This window comes from Heteronotia binoei, chromosome 6 (genome assembly GCF_032191835.1).
Source record: "Heteronotia binoei isolate CCM8104 ecotype False Entrance Well chromosome 6, APGP_CSIRO_Hbin_v1, whole genome shotgun sequence".
Taxonomy (NCBI): domain Eukaryota; kingdom Metazoa; phylum Chordata; class Lepidosauria; order Squamata; family Gekkonidae; genus Heteronotia; species Heteronotia binoei.
In genome coordinates this window covers 23330904-23344405 of record NC_083228.1, presented here as the reverse complement: position 1 = coordinate 23344405, position 13502 = coordinate 23330904, and the positions used below count along the sequence as shown (strand labels likewise).

The 13502-nt window shown below is 42.5% G+C and overlaps 1 protein-coding gene across 1 annotated transcript in view; it reads left to right on the top strand.

The window, feature by feature from the left end:
- Positions 1–3195: 3195 nt before the first annotated feature.
- Positions 3196–13502, top strand: part of JMJD1C (jumonji domain containing 1C) — a 214462-nt gene continuing 204155 nt past the window's right edge. Inside the window, exon 1 of the mRNA XM_060241113.1 lies at positions 3196–3709. Coding sequence (XP_060097096.1) covers positions 3563–3709 — 147 coding nt within the window. The 5' untranslated portion in view covers positions 3196–3562. The remainder of the gene's footprint in view (positions 3710–13502) is intronic.

Sequence of the window (13502 nt, the reverse complement as noted above, 5' to 3'; positions counted from 1 at the left end):
TTTTTTGAGAATATTAGCTATTTACTTAGTATGATAATATGGGGATTGGGAAAATGAACAAATCTACCGCCTATTGGCTATCTAGTATTAAAAAATTGTGGAAAGGCCTTGATTTTTTACTAAGATTATCTTTTTATATTTTACAGCACTTTTTACAGGCTGCTTAAAATATTATGAAATGTCTTTTAAAAATTTAATAGGATGCTAGGGGCGCTTAAGAAATAATATATATATGTAAATAATTTTAATATAATGCTACCATTAATGTTTTGTTAATTCAGATCAAAATGCCTTTTTCTCCTTGAGCTACAAACACAATTACATCGCAGAATTATAAAATCTCCTTTACATCAATACAACATCAGGTATATCATTATCACTTCTTTTTAATATTAAAAGGCTTAGTGATTTGTCCAAGGTTATCCAGTTAAATCCACAGCTGAACAGGAACTTGAATCCATATTGTGGAAAATATCTAGCATCCTTTCTACACATTTTTTTGTGTATGCATGAATGTATATACTTTATTCACTTGCAATGCATTGTCCACATGTTTCCCCTTGAGACTGCATTTCTGTTGTGGAATACTGCATGTTCTCAAGAATTCAAATTCTAACCCTTTGTACCTGGCAAAATGCAATGTTGTCTCTTTTAGTACATCCACTGCTATAGTGATTGCCACGTGGAACACAACTGCATATCTAGTGGACATACCGCTGAGTGTCTCCTGTTCTGTGAATTTATTTTTTTAAGATCCGTGGGCAGCTGTGTTGGTCTGAAGCAGTAGACCAAAGCAGGAATCAAGTTACACCTTTAAGACCAACCAATTTTTATTCAGAAGGTAAGCTTTTGTGCGCTCTCTTAAGCACACTTTATCAGATGAGGGGATCAGGTATTGACTGATCTCACAATACCTTATCCCCTAGTCTGATGAAGTGTGCTTAAGAGAATGCACGAAAGCTTACGTTCTGAATAAAAATTGGTTGGTCTTAAAGATGCAACTTGATTCCCGCTTTGTTCTTTTTTTTAAGTAAGCGTCCTCAGGAACTGTGAAGAGATAACATCTATTACTGAAGTTACATGGTTTCCACAGATTTGCTTCTTGTCAAAATCTGCCCCTTAAGCAGGACCCCAGCAGTTACAGCTTTCCCCATCCCTTTGTCCCATTCTTTTGTCTGCCCCCATGTATCTCTTGTTGTGCAGCACACCTGAAATCTTGCCTGCTGCAGCAACTGGAGAAAGTACAGATGAAAGCAGCGAGGAAGGAACCAATAGGCAATGACACTGCTGCATCTGCTGCTTAATCAGTAGCTTTAAAGTGAGAGAGCAAATCTTCAGGTTGCCACCTGGCAACACAATCCCACTTTTTAATTAACTTTATTTATGGAGAAGGCACAGCAACAGTGCAACACACACAGCAAAGTATTTATGCATTGCATGGGAGCAAAGTATCCTGCTATTGATTCTGAGCTGGGGCTTGCTAAGTATCATGCTTCCACACAAAGGATAAAATGCAGCACTCATTGTTTGATCCTGAGAAAAGGCCCCATGCCCATTAACCTACACAGCCTGTTTATTGACAGCTCTATGGAATATATGCTCCCTTTCTTGACTGAACTGGAACTTTGAGGCACTCACTGTAATAGTACAGCTCTCCTCCTGTGCCAATTAAGGAGCACTTTGCATATTGTGCTGGAAGTGGCTGTCTGCATCTCCCCTCCCCCACCCAACATTTGTTGCTAATATTTAGCAAAAAAAGACTCATGGAACTCAGCAATACCCAGAAAAGAAATAAAGCTGTTAAGACCATATAACCCGTCAGGGCAGGCTGGACTATTTTTTGCATACAGCTGTTTCCAGAAGAGTGGTGCGAATCGCCTTGATTCTCCTGTGCGCTTTTCCTTAGGCTGATGCGGCTCTTCCAACTGCAGCAGCATCACCACAGTGCAGTAACCATGGCAAGCCTATGTTCAGCACACACAAATTTACTCTGGATAGGTAGAATTTTCCCTGGGTGGGTGTTTCATTCAGCAAGAGAGACGGTGACCTCAGCCGCTGTGAGTCATCCTGCAGAGATGCAAGGAAGAAAAGCGCTGAAGAAAAACAAAACAAATATCCCAGACTAACCCCTGTATGGGATATCATAGGAACAGGCAGCGTCTGGAATGGAAACATGGGGAGGGAGAAAGAGGGAGGCAACAGCTTTGTGTGCAGTTTGGTCTCTTTTACAAGCCTAACCCGGGCAGGAGGCAACAGCAATTAAACACAGCCGACTAAACAAAACAAGGCTTCCCCCCACCGCCTTCACAATCGCCACCACGAATTACTGCTGAGCTCTTTCTCATTGTAGTAGCACATTTAACAGCATGTTTACTACCACCACGGCTTCTGCTGGTCTCGCCCGCCAGTCCCTGAAAGGGGAGGGGGAAGGGAGAGACACAGCACCCTACAAAGGGGGGGGGGTCAGTTAGCTGCTTTTGGTCTTTCCCCAGCTCCTCCACACGCACCCCTCCCCACATCAACTCCCCGCTATTCCAGCTGTTCGCTTCCTGTGGCGCCAGAAGAGCTCAAGGCGCGCGAGGAAGGCTGAGGAAAGCGGAGAGAAGAATATTAGTGCGAAGCCAGGCTGTTTTAATTTTTATCTTCTAGAAAGGGGGGGGGGAGTGGGAGGCGTCGTGGCCTTCGGCACCCCCGCCCCACACGTTTTTGACTTTTCCAGGCAAGCCCCTTCCTTCCATTGCAACACTGACACCGCTGCTTGTCCTTCTTTCTCTGAAGCGACTCAGGGCAGCGTCCTTCTCTCTTGACTGCTCCCGCCCCCGCCACTCGTCTCTGCAGATGCCTCCCCTCGTTATAGGGATGAGAGCAACAAGGTCCCTCGCGGAGGCAGCCGAAGCTTTCTTGGTTAGACCCCGCCAGGCAATTTGCCTGCGCTACTGCTGCTTCTCCGCTCTCCTCGCAGGCGCGAGCGCTGACGGACTCTTTCCCGTGCCGTGGCAGCTGTCTCCCGCTCAACCCGCCCTCCCCCCGCTTTTCCCTCTCTCTCCCTGCCCACCTTCAGACCAGCGCGTTTGTGTCTGGCGGAGGGAGACGGCGCGTTGTGCCGGTCTCCATGGTAGTGGGCTTGTGTGGGCGGAGTGGTCGGGGCCGCAGCGCGGTTCTGAGGGAGGGAGTGAGCGGCTCCCCCGCCCCCTTCGCTTTTCCCCTCCCTTCGCTGTGTTGGTGTCAGGCTGGTCGCGGCGGCGGCGGCTGAGCGGCTGCCCGGGCGCGCCCGGCTCGGAGCAGCGGGCAGGCAAGGCAGGCACAAGAAAAGAAGGGAGGACGAGGCGAGCTAAGGCGGACGAGCAGCGCAGGGAAACCAACCGCCACCGACTCGGCCGAGCGCGCGCCCGCCCGCGAGGGAGGGGGCAACGCCGCAGCCTCCCCCTTTCTCTCCTCTTCCCCCCTCCCTTCGGCTCGCCGCCGCTGGGCTTCTCCCGGCATGGGCGACCCGTAGAGGGAGGCGAGCTCGGCGGTTGGCTGGCTCTGTCGGGCGGCTGGTGCTTCGGCAGCGGCGTCGGCCATGGCGGTGGTTGTGGAGTCGCGGCCGGAGCTGGTGGGGAAGCGGTTCCTGTGTGTCTGTGGAGACGAACCGCCGGAGAAGGGGCGTTGGAGGGCTGGCGTGATCCGCACCGTGTCCCACCGGGACTCCCACAGCCCGGAGTTGTCGGTAAGAGGCGGCGGCGTTCTGCTCATCCCCCCCCCTTTCCCCTCAGGGGGTCCCCCCTTCCTGTCTCCCCCTTCCTTTCCAGGCTTGGAAATGCCTCCTGTTTATAAGGCCTTTCTCAGGGGAAAAGGGGGGCGAGTGAGGTATTTTTCTCAAGCCCCCCCCCCCAATACACGGAGCCTGTGTAGTGGATGTATTTAGGGAGGGGGGAGTGAGAAAGGGAGGTGGTAACTCGACACTCCCCTCCTCTGCTCCTGGAGAAGGGGGGGGGGAGGCGATGAGGGAGTTTAAACATGACACATCCGCTCTCATTTCCCCTTTCCTAGGCCCCGAAGAGAAGACGGGGTGACGGTGGCGAGCAGCAGGAGAAAAAAAAATCTCTTTCTCTCTCTCCCAGACTGATTTGTAGAGAAGGGAAGGGTCTGTTGCCCGTTTCTTCTCCATGTTTTGTGTTCGCGCACTGTGGTGTGTGTGTTGGAGGGAGGGATGTCTGGTGTAGAACCAGGTTGACGTGGATCACTGAACGTAAAAATTATCGTGAGTACAGCCGCCGCCAACTGTTGGTGCTTTGCCGATGGGAGTCTTTAGGGAAACGAGGGTTTGTTTTTCTCTCCCCCCCCTCCTTTTCTTTCGCACACACCACACACAACATATACACCCCCGCGCGTTCCTTTTGCTGATTCGCTCCCCTCAATATTAATGTGCTGGGACTGTGTATGTGCCTAGCATGTGTGATAAAGGAAAGAAGCTTCTCAAGGCGTTGATTTCGAATTCATTGTGGAAAGTGCAATTGCGGTGGTGGCACTCAGATTCCTTTTAAATGTTGTGTTGTAAAAACACACACACACAACAGGCGCTGTCATCTAGTGGCCGTAGGGATTTTTTTTTCCTATTTTAAAAAAGCCACAGGTTTGATTTACAGTCAGACTGCAAATCTCTTATTTTCCCATTTTTGGGGGCGATTTTAAAAAGCCATTGTTTTTTAAAGCTAGTGTGTCTTGCTGTTAATGTTTTCTTGATGAGCATAGGAATGCATATGGGTGGAGGAGGGAAGAGCCAGGATATACTCTGTGGTGGGAGGAGGGGAGGAGAAAGTGTCCAAGATTTCCTTGGCCAGTGTTATATGTAAATTGTAGATTAAATTCTAGTCTGTTAAGGATTTCAACTTTATTATTTTTCTACTTTTTCAGAATCTAGTTTTGTTACACATGTGATATTACTACAGATATGATCAATTTTGTGCATTGTCGTATGTGTACAAAACTGGCTTCTTAGTTCTCTCAGTGATTCCCAGCTGGCTTCCTGATTGTTCTTTGTAGATTCCCAACTACTCTGTGTTAATAACAAGCTGTTCAAGAGTTTCCTCCTGTAATTTGATGGGGGAAAAGAAATAATCATTTTTTTTTTAATATATGAGGATTTGTTTTGCTTCTATCAACGTTATGCTCTTAATTGCATAGCTCCTCTTCATTTTTCACACGAAGGAGTTCACTTTTGTATTTGCATGTATATTTCTATCTGTTAGTACTGATTTTGTCTGGATGTGTGTAATATGCACTTCTTAATTAGGAAATAGTGTGTTGGCCGTGACCTAAAACACAGTTTGGGAGGGGATGTTCCCTTCTATCCTGTAGTCAAAGACCATAAATGAAGGCAGGAAAAATAGATTGAAGGGATCTTTGTTCATGAGTCTCAGTCTTATAATGACTTAACTCAGCCTTTCCAAAGAATCAAGATAGCTCATCTAAGCATATACTCTCATATTGATCTCAGTCCCTCATCAGTATGTCCTTCCATACATAGTGAAAGGGTGAGAATTCATCTTCCTGCAAGGGTTCATGCTTGTTTTGTTTTTACTAGAAGAGGTGTGAGGTGGAGATGGTGAATGCAGTACCTTCCGATAACTGCAGACCTCTACTAAAACAAAAGGGTGTTAAAAAGAACAAACCTTAATGGTCTATTACTACAATAATGCAGAAGGGTAGCCTTGGTAGTGTTTGTTGCCTAAACTTGCTTTTGAAAGAGCTGTGCATTCCATTGCATAACTTTGCACTGGGGGGCATGCTGATTTTCTGAAAAAGGGTGTAAAAAGGTTCATAATACTTCCACATAGTGTGGCCATGGGTTTTGAAGATGTTGTCACTGTTGACTAGGAATCTGATGCTACCAAATACAGTGTGCTACTTAAAGTTATCATGGATATCCTGGTAGGAGAAAGAATCATGTTTCCCTAGTGAAGAATATTGCAGCTTGAATCCTTGGGAAATGTTTTATTACCTTCAAGAAAGATGTTTAACTACTTTGTACAGATGGGAGACTGCAGTTGGGTTATAAAGGACCAAGTGGAAAGTCTTGGCTGCATTCTTGGGCATATTTACTGGTCTGGCTGAACTGCTCCTTTTCTCCGCTAGTGGAACAAAGCAGAAGGGTAAAAGTGCATCATAATTCAGACTCCTGCCTCTTAGGAAATAAACTGATTTTAGAAAAGCTAGATTTTATGGTATCAAGGCTGTGGGGTCAAGATCACAAGTACAAACCTTGTAGACATAATCAGTGCTAATGAAAGAGCTCTGTTTCAGTTGCTGGAATGTAGGAGGGAGTTTCTTGGTCACTGCTGGCTTCTCTAGTGTTTGACTGTTGTTGTGGGTGGAGCATTTTTGCTAATCCTTCTAGGCTTCCATTCTTAGATTGTTTCTATGAATAGTTCCAAAGCCTGTTGGTGCTCAGAGTGAAAATAATTTTCTTTTGGGAGAAAAAGGATTTTGTTCCTGTGCACAGGGTTCTGATTAGAAACTGCCCAATCTTGTCAATTTCATGCTGCCAGATTTAAATTACCAGCATTAAAAACATCTGTAGCAATGTTTCTAAAACTTTTTGTTGTGGACCATTATTCTGGCATGCCTTACAAGCTACCTTTTCCCATATGTTGTCCCAGGATGCCACTTGAAATGTAATGTAGAAATATTGTAAATCCAGGGTATGATTAAGTGAGCTAGCCAGCATTCTTTTTAAAGGGAAGGAAAAAAAGAAACCTTATTTTCATATTCTCCACTTTTTGGTATTTTAGTGGAACACTGGAGTGGTGTAACAAGGAGAATGGCCAAACCAGCTGGCAGTGATTATTGTCCTGCTGGCATTCCCTTGAAAACAAGTGTGTTGTCTTTGCATCGCACACTACTTTTTCTGATCCAAAATGGGGATTATTTAGTTAGCTTCAGATATATTTCAGCTTGCATTATAATGCATACTATCCTTATATTGAGTTTCTAGGACATGTGTATGGTATATGGCTTCATAAATCCAGACAATTTCTGTGAACTTAGGAAGGAATGTTAAATTTTGCCAGAAATTCAGTTCATGGTTTTTCAGACCAATTAAAGCTTCCTTTCTCTAGTCTTTTCCATCTTTTTCTGATCTTGGAAAATGGAGCTGTGGATTATTTATTATAGGGATAAGCCTTGGATAATCACATGTAGCTATAGGACTTGTGTTGCCTTTCTTAGTGTAAATTACCTTCTAAATAAACTGGTAAAGGTAGGCCTTGTGCAAGCACTGAGTTGTTATTGACTCATGGGGTGATGTCACATCACACAATGTTTTCTTGGCAGACTTTTTACGGGGTGGTTTGCCATTGCTTTCCCCAGTCGTCTACACTTTACCCCCAGCAAGCCGGATACTCATTTTACTCACCTTGGAAGGATGGAAAGTTGAGTCAACCTTTAGCTGGCTACCTGAGCCCAGCTTCTGCCAGGATCGAACTCAGGTCATCAGCAGAGCTTGGACTGCAGTACTGCAGCTTACCACTCTGTGTGGTTGCTAAAATCTTGATTCAGTAACCCATGTCTTTATATCACATTAATGCTGGCTGTTACTTTTTCTTCCTCCTATATTTAGAACTAAAGGTCTCTTTCCCCTTGTTGTAGGTGACCATGTGAGTGGCTTTTACAAGCCTGGATTAATATGGCAAGGATCATGGTGGAAAATGCATATGGTGTGAAATTAGGACTGATGGTGAAGTGAGGATACAGGCCGTTGCCCCTTGGAGTGAATTTTGTGTTCAGTGTCTGTAAAGATGAACATGTTTTTAAATGCCATTTGTTAATGTTAAACAAGCTTTTGGAATACTATTAGTGACATTCACTGAAGAAATCCAATTTTTGCTTTGACTCAAGAAAAAATGTATTGCATAATGGAACTGAACTAATGAGTTAGTTGAAACTCAAAAGTGTCAACAAATGAAAAATTCCTGTTTATCTCTTCTGTTACTTATAAACAGAGAGTTGAGCCAGTCTCCTGATAACATGCTGTAGGGGCAAGAGGTTTGCTTAAAACGCATATGAGTTGTATTTCAAATAAAAACCACAGCAGTTTAAGTGTTGAGTTGTATATAGCTTGTGGAGACTTTGATGTTTTGTGATTTTGGATGTTTGGTGCTACTTAAAACATAGTATCATCAAAGTTACATGTCCAGATTTTACTGTGTGTTCATATTTTAGGAATCGACTTTTATGTCTGTATTCAGAACACATGTATGTAATGTATAGCAATATAAATGTGCAATCAGTGCATACATGTGCCTGGAAGTTTTGTAAGCTTCTTGGAACAAGATTGGTTTGTTTGATTCAATTCTTACTGCATGTTTCATTGTTGTTCTCACAGAAAGAACGTTTGAGCACTTCTAAAGAATTAGTTTAGGTAATGTATTCCTAATTAATAGGAAGAAGAGTAAGTATAAATGGGCAGTCTTCTCAATGGAGGACGGTAAGCAGTGGAGTGCTGCAGGGCTCAGTACTGGGTCCCATGCTCTTTAACTTGTTCATAAATGATTTGGAGTTGAGAGTAAGCAGTGAAGTGGCCAAGTTTGCTGATGACACTAAATTGTTCAGGGTGGTGAGAACCAGAGAGGATTGTGAGGACCTCCAAAGGGATCTGTTGAGGCTGGGTGAGTGGGCGTCAGCGTGGCAGCTGAGGTTCAATGTGGCCAAGTGCAAAGTAATGCACATTGGGGCCAAGAATCCCAGCTACAAATACAACTTGATGGGTTGCGAACTGGCAGAGACTGACCAAGTGAGAGATCTTGGGGTCGTGGTAGATAACTCACAAAATGTCAAGACAGTGTGCGATTGCAATAAAAAAGGCCAACGCCATGCTGGGAGTTATTAGGAAGGGAATTGAAAACATATCAGCCAGTATCATAATGCCCCTGTATAAATCGATGGTGCGGTCTCATTTGGAATACTGTGTGCAATTCTGGTCACCGCACCTCAAAAAGGATATTATAGCATTGGAAAACGTGCAGAAAAGGCCAACTAGAATGATTAAAGGTTTGGAACACATTCCCTATGAAAAAAGGTTAAAACGCTTGGGGCTCTTTAGCTTGGAGAAACGTCAACTGCGGGGTGACATGATAGAGGTTTACAAGATTATGCATGGGATGGAGAAGGTAGAGAAAGAAGTACTTTTCTCCCTTTCTCACAATACAAGAACTCGTAGGCATTCAATGAAATTGCTGAGCAGTCGGGTTAGAACGGATAAAAGGAGGTACTTCTTCACCCAAAGGGTGATTAACATGTGGAATTCACTGCCATAGGAGGTAGTACCAGCTTCAAGAGGGGGTTAGATGGAGCAGAGGTCCATCAGTGGCTATTAGCCACTGTGTGTGTGTGTGTATATAAAATTATTGGCCACTGTGTGACACAGAGTGTTGGACTGGATGGGCCATTGGCCTGATCCAACATGGCTTCTCTTATGTTCTTATGTATTTTATTGCTACACTAGAATCTGAGGAAAACCATTTTCTTGGTATGCCTGGAATTTAATATGGGAAGGAATAGAGAATTAGGGCAAACTGGGAAATTCATTGTTAGGGGTTGCAGACATGCTGTAGATGGCGGTTAAATTTCAGTCAGCAGCAGGAATAGATTTATAAAAGTTTGTAATTTTTGGTCTCTAATCAGTGGTAACTGAAATAATATTTCACAGTGCAGGTTCTGTTAGGCTTTAATGCTTTACCTTTAAAATACTTTCTGTTGTGTGTGTTGCTTAATAGAAAGTTAAAATACATTATTGGTATCTGGTTTGGTGAATTCACAAAGCTTTCAAGAAACAAATATTTTTTGGTATTGTGCTGTGTATGCAAGTTATCTTGCAAGGTACTAGGAAAATTTTTTGGTGAGAAAAGTTGAGTTGATTGAACCATTGTTTTCACAATTCCATTTGAGTGTGAGAAAAGTTGAAGGTTTGGTCCCTGTGCTGAGAACTGAAGATTTTTGACACTTTTGTGTTGTATCTCACTTCACATATAGAATTGAATATCTGGATCATGGATAAATTCATGGACTGTTTTTCTGTTCATGTACTTAAAATTCAAATTCTTGGTTAAATACAGGAGTTTGGATGAGACCAACATCAAGCCCCTTTGCTGTCTGCGGTTTTGCTCTCTCTTTTTTTTAACACTAGTGATAGTTTCTTTCCCTTTATTATTGTGATGCCAGTTTTGCACAGGGATATACTTCTATATTTTTTGCGTTAGTATACTTCATACTATGATATGTTGATGTCTGTGTACTAAATTTTAAATTTATTTGATACCTGAATACATTAATTTTTAGCACTCCTCTTAGATGTATACATTAGGGGTGCCAATCCCCAGGTGGGGGCAGATGATTCCTGGTTTGGAGGCCCTCCTCCCTGCTTCAGGGTCATGAGAAAGCCAGGGAGGGGGAATGTCTGCTGGGCACTCCATTATCAACTTTGGAGACCAATTCCCATAGGGTATAATGGAGAATTGATCTGGGGCTCTTGGGGGGGGGCTGTTTTTTGAGCTAGAGACACCAAATTTTTCAGCACAGCATTCAGTGTCTCTCCCCAAAATACCTTCCAGGTTTCAAAAAGATTGGACCAGGGGATCCAGTTCTATGAGCCCCAAAAGAAGGTGCCCCTATCCTTCATTATTTCCAATGGAGGGAAGGCATTTAAAAGGTGTGTGGTCCCTTGAAATGTGATGGCCAGAACTTCCTTTGAAGTTCAGTTGTCACAATGTTACTCCTGCCTCGACCCCCAATGTCTCCTGGCTCCATCCCAGTGTCTCCTGGCTCGACCCCCAAAGTGTCCAGATATTTCTTGGACTTGGCAACCCTAGTATACATGCATGTTTTTGCTTCCTTCACATAGCTGTCACATGTATTTCCTGTGCTAAGCAATCTAACTGCAAGACACAATCATATGCACTTACTACAGATTTCCTCCATCAAATGTGCCTTTAACAATTTCCTTATCACTTGGCTGAGTGGCTGAAAAGGAGGACCACCAAGAAGGGACTTAAACAGATTTTTTTTTAAAGGGAGCAGGTGGTAGCTGGCTAGCAGCTTCCATCTGACTGCTGGAAAAACCAATCAGTTCACTGCTACTCTGTTTGGCTGCTAAATGGATAATTCCCAGCTTTCATTATGAAATGTTTTATCAACAAATAGTGAGAAGCAAACCTTCATTTTACATAATAGGGTTGTCCAGTAAAAGTTGACAGTAAAACACTTGCTTTACTTGTTACTAATATATGCCATTTTTCATAACTAACACTTGAGGTTAACTAAATCTTAACATTTGAATTTTGTACTGCTATTGCTTTTAATAACTATCATAAACCAGTGGTAACTGAAGAGCCAGAACGGTGTAGTGAATAGAGGTTCCAGATGAGGATTTGGGAGACCAAGGTTCAAATCCCTACTCTGCCCTTGAAACTTGTTGGGTGACTTTTGGACAGTCAAACACTCACACCTAACTTGCAGAGTAGTTGTGGGGGCAAAATGAAAGAGGAAGAATAATGTAAACTGCTTTGGTCCTCCACTGGAGGAAATAGTGGGGTAGAAATATCTTAATATAAGGATAATTTTCAAGATCCTCTCATAGCCTGCTATAATTGCATACTAAAGATATGGAGCCTGCTGCTACGCCACGGGTGTGGTGGTCCATCCAAATTGCAGTAGAGTTCTCTTGAGAAAGTATGTTGTTATATTTGGGCATAGTTTACATCAATTTATTGTTCCTCTAAGAAGACATTGGCATCTTAGAAGACAAATGATGTGGTACTCCAGAGACTGCTTGGTTGTGGCATTAATTAATGAATGGATTTGTATCCTGTGCTTTGGTGGCTGAATAAAAACTGTGCAATTCATTTAGATAGTTCAAATAAACAAAAACATAAGTAGTATAATAAAGTTTGTCAATAAATAATAAATATGCTGCTTAAATTAAATTATTTTTCATAAGACACTTCACTTACCCCAGTTAAAAGTTGAAAATCTGCTTTAAAAGTAATTTTGCTATCTTGCCTTCCTTTTCTCTACAGTGACTCGCAATATTTCATAAGTAATACTTCACTGTGCTTAAACAATGTGTTTTTAATTTTAAAGATTTCTTTCTTTTAAAAATGGGGAGGGGGGACCGAGAAGGGGAAAAACTCTAAACTGAGCAACTACATTTTTAAAAAAGGAAATAAAATATATATAAAATTGAGACAAAAATGCAACTGTGATGCTATACAGTGTAGTAAGTAGTAAATGCAGTTAGTAATAAATATAGCATGTTGACCAAGGGGGTCAAGGCCTTAAAGAAACTCATAGTGGAGAAGAGGCTGATGGGAGATAAGTATGTGCAAGAGCTAGGTATGCTGTTGGCTTGGGAGTAGGCTAGAGATGGGAGCTGAAAGCTGCACTATATGTACATGTTGCAAAGAATCATGGTTGGTCTTTGGCTGTTATTGTCTGTATGTAGTAAAAGACTGTAATGGGTAGCAGAGCAGACGTACACAATGTCGCATGTGCCTACTTATTCTTATAGCTTGTGAAATAATCTTAAGAAATGGGGATACCCTGGAATGGTAGGAAAAGGAAGCAGATTCTTGAAGAGCAGAAAGGAGGAATGGAACTGAGAAACTGAAGATCCTTGGAAAGTCTTTAAAGCAGGAAGGACTGTCTGCTATTGGCAAGAAGGCAGTTGATGAATAAAGGAACTTTGGAAGAAGGGAACTGTAGGTCAGGATACTGAAGAAACTATTGTGATGGGGAGTATGCAGGTTGCATACTGATCCAGCTAGAGAAGTCAAAGTTGTGAAAATTTTGATGCTAGTGCAAACTGCCCCCCTCCCCCATGGTGCATTTTTTGGGATAATGGAACATTTGAGAGGAAATTGAAATATTTGTGCTTTCTTATTAAATGTCAATGTTACTGCTTTAATAACATAAATTGCATAGTTTATAATGGTTTACAATGCAAAATGTGTTATTTGGCATATTTATAGAATTTAAAAGTATAAATGCACTAATTTTCTATAAGCAAAATTGTAAATATATTAAAAAATTGAGAGGTGTGAACTGCTGCACCTAGTGCTACCTTAGCACATGGACCTTTGTTTTTGCTGTCTAAGAGATATGAAGAAGTAAAAATGGAAATTGAAAAACAAGTTAGTAGTAAAGAAAAGCATATTCTGTGGACTGAATGAAACAGTATCAGACAGTCACTGTGGATCTACCAGCCCATTTGGATATCAAGTTAACAGTGTCATCCCTAAACAGAGTTACACCTTTCACTGAAATAATTGAATGTTTGGGATGGTATCATAAGCTGTATAATATTGACAACAGAGAACTCTTTAATGTATTTGGCAATAATAATTATTATAGCACATTAAGTGTTATCAGTATTCACATTTAAACAGTTAAACATATTCTAAAACAGGGGTGTCAAACATGTGGTCCAGAGGCCGAATCAGGCCCCCAAAGGGCTTCTATCAAATCCC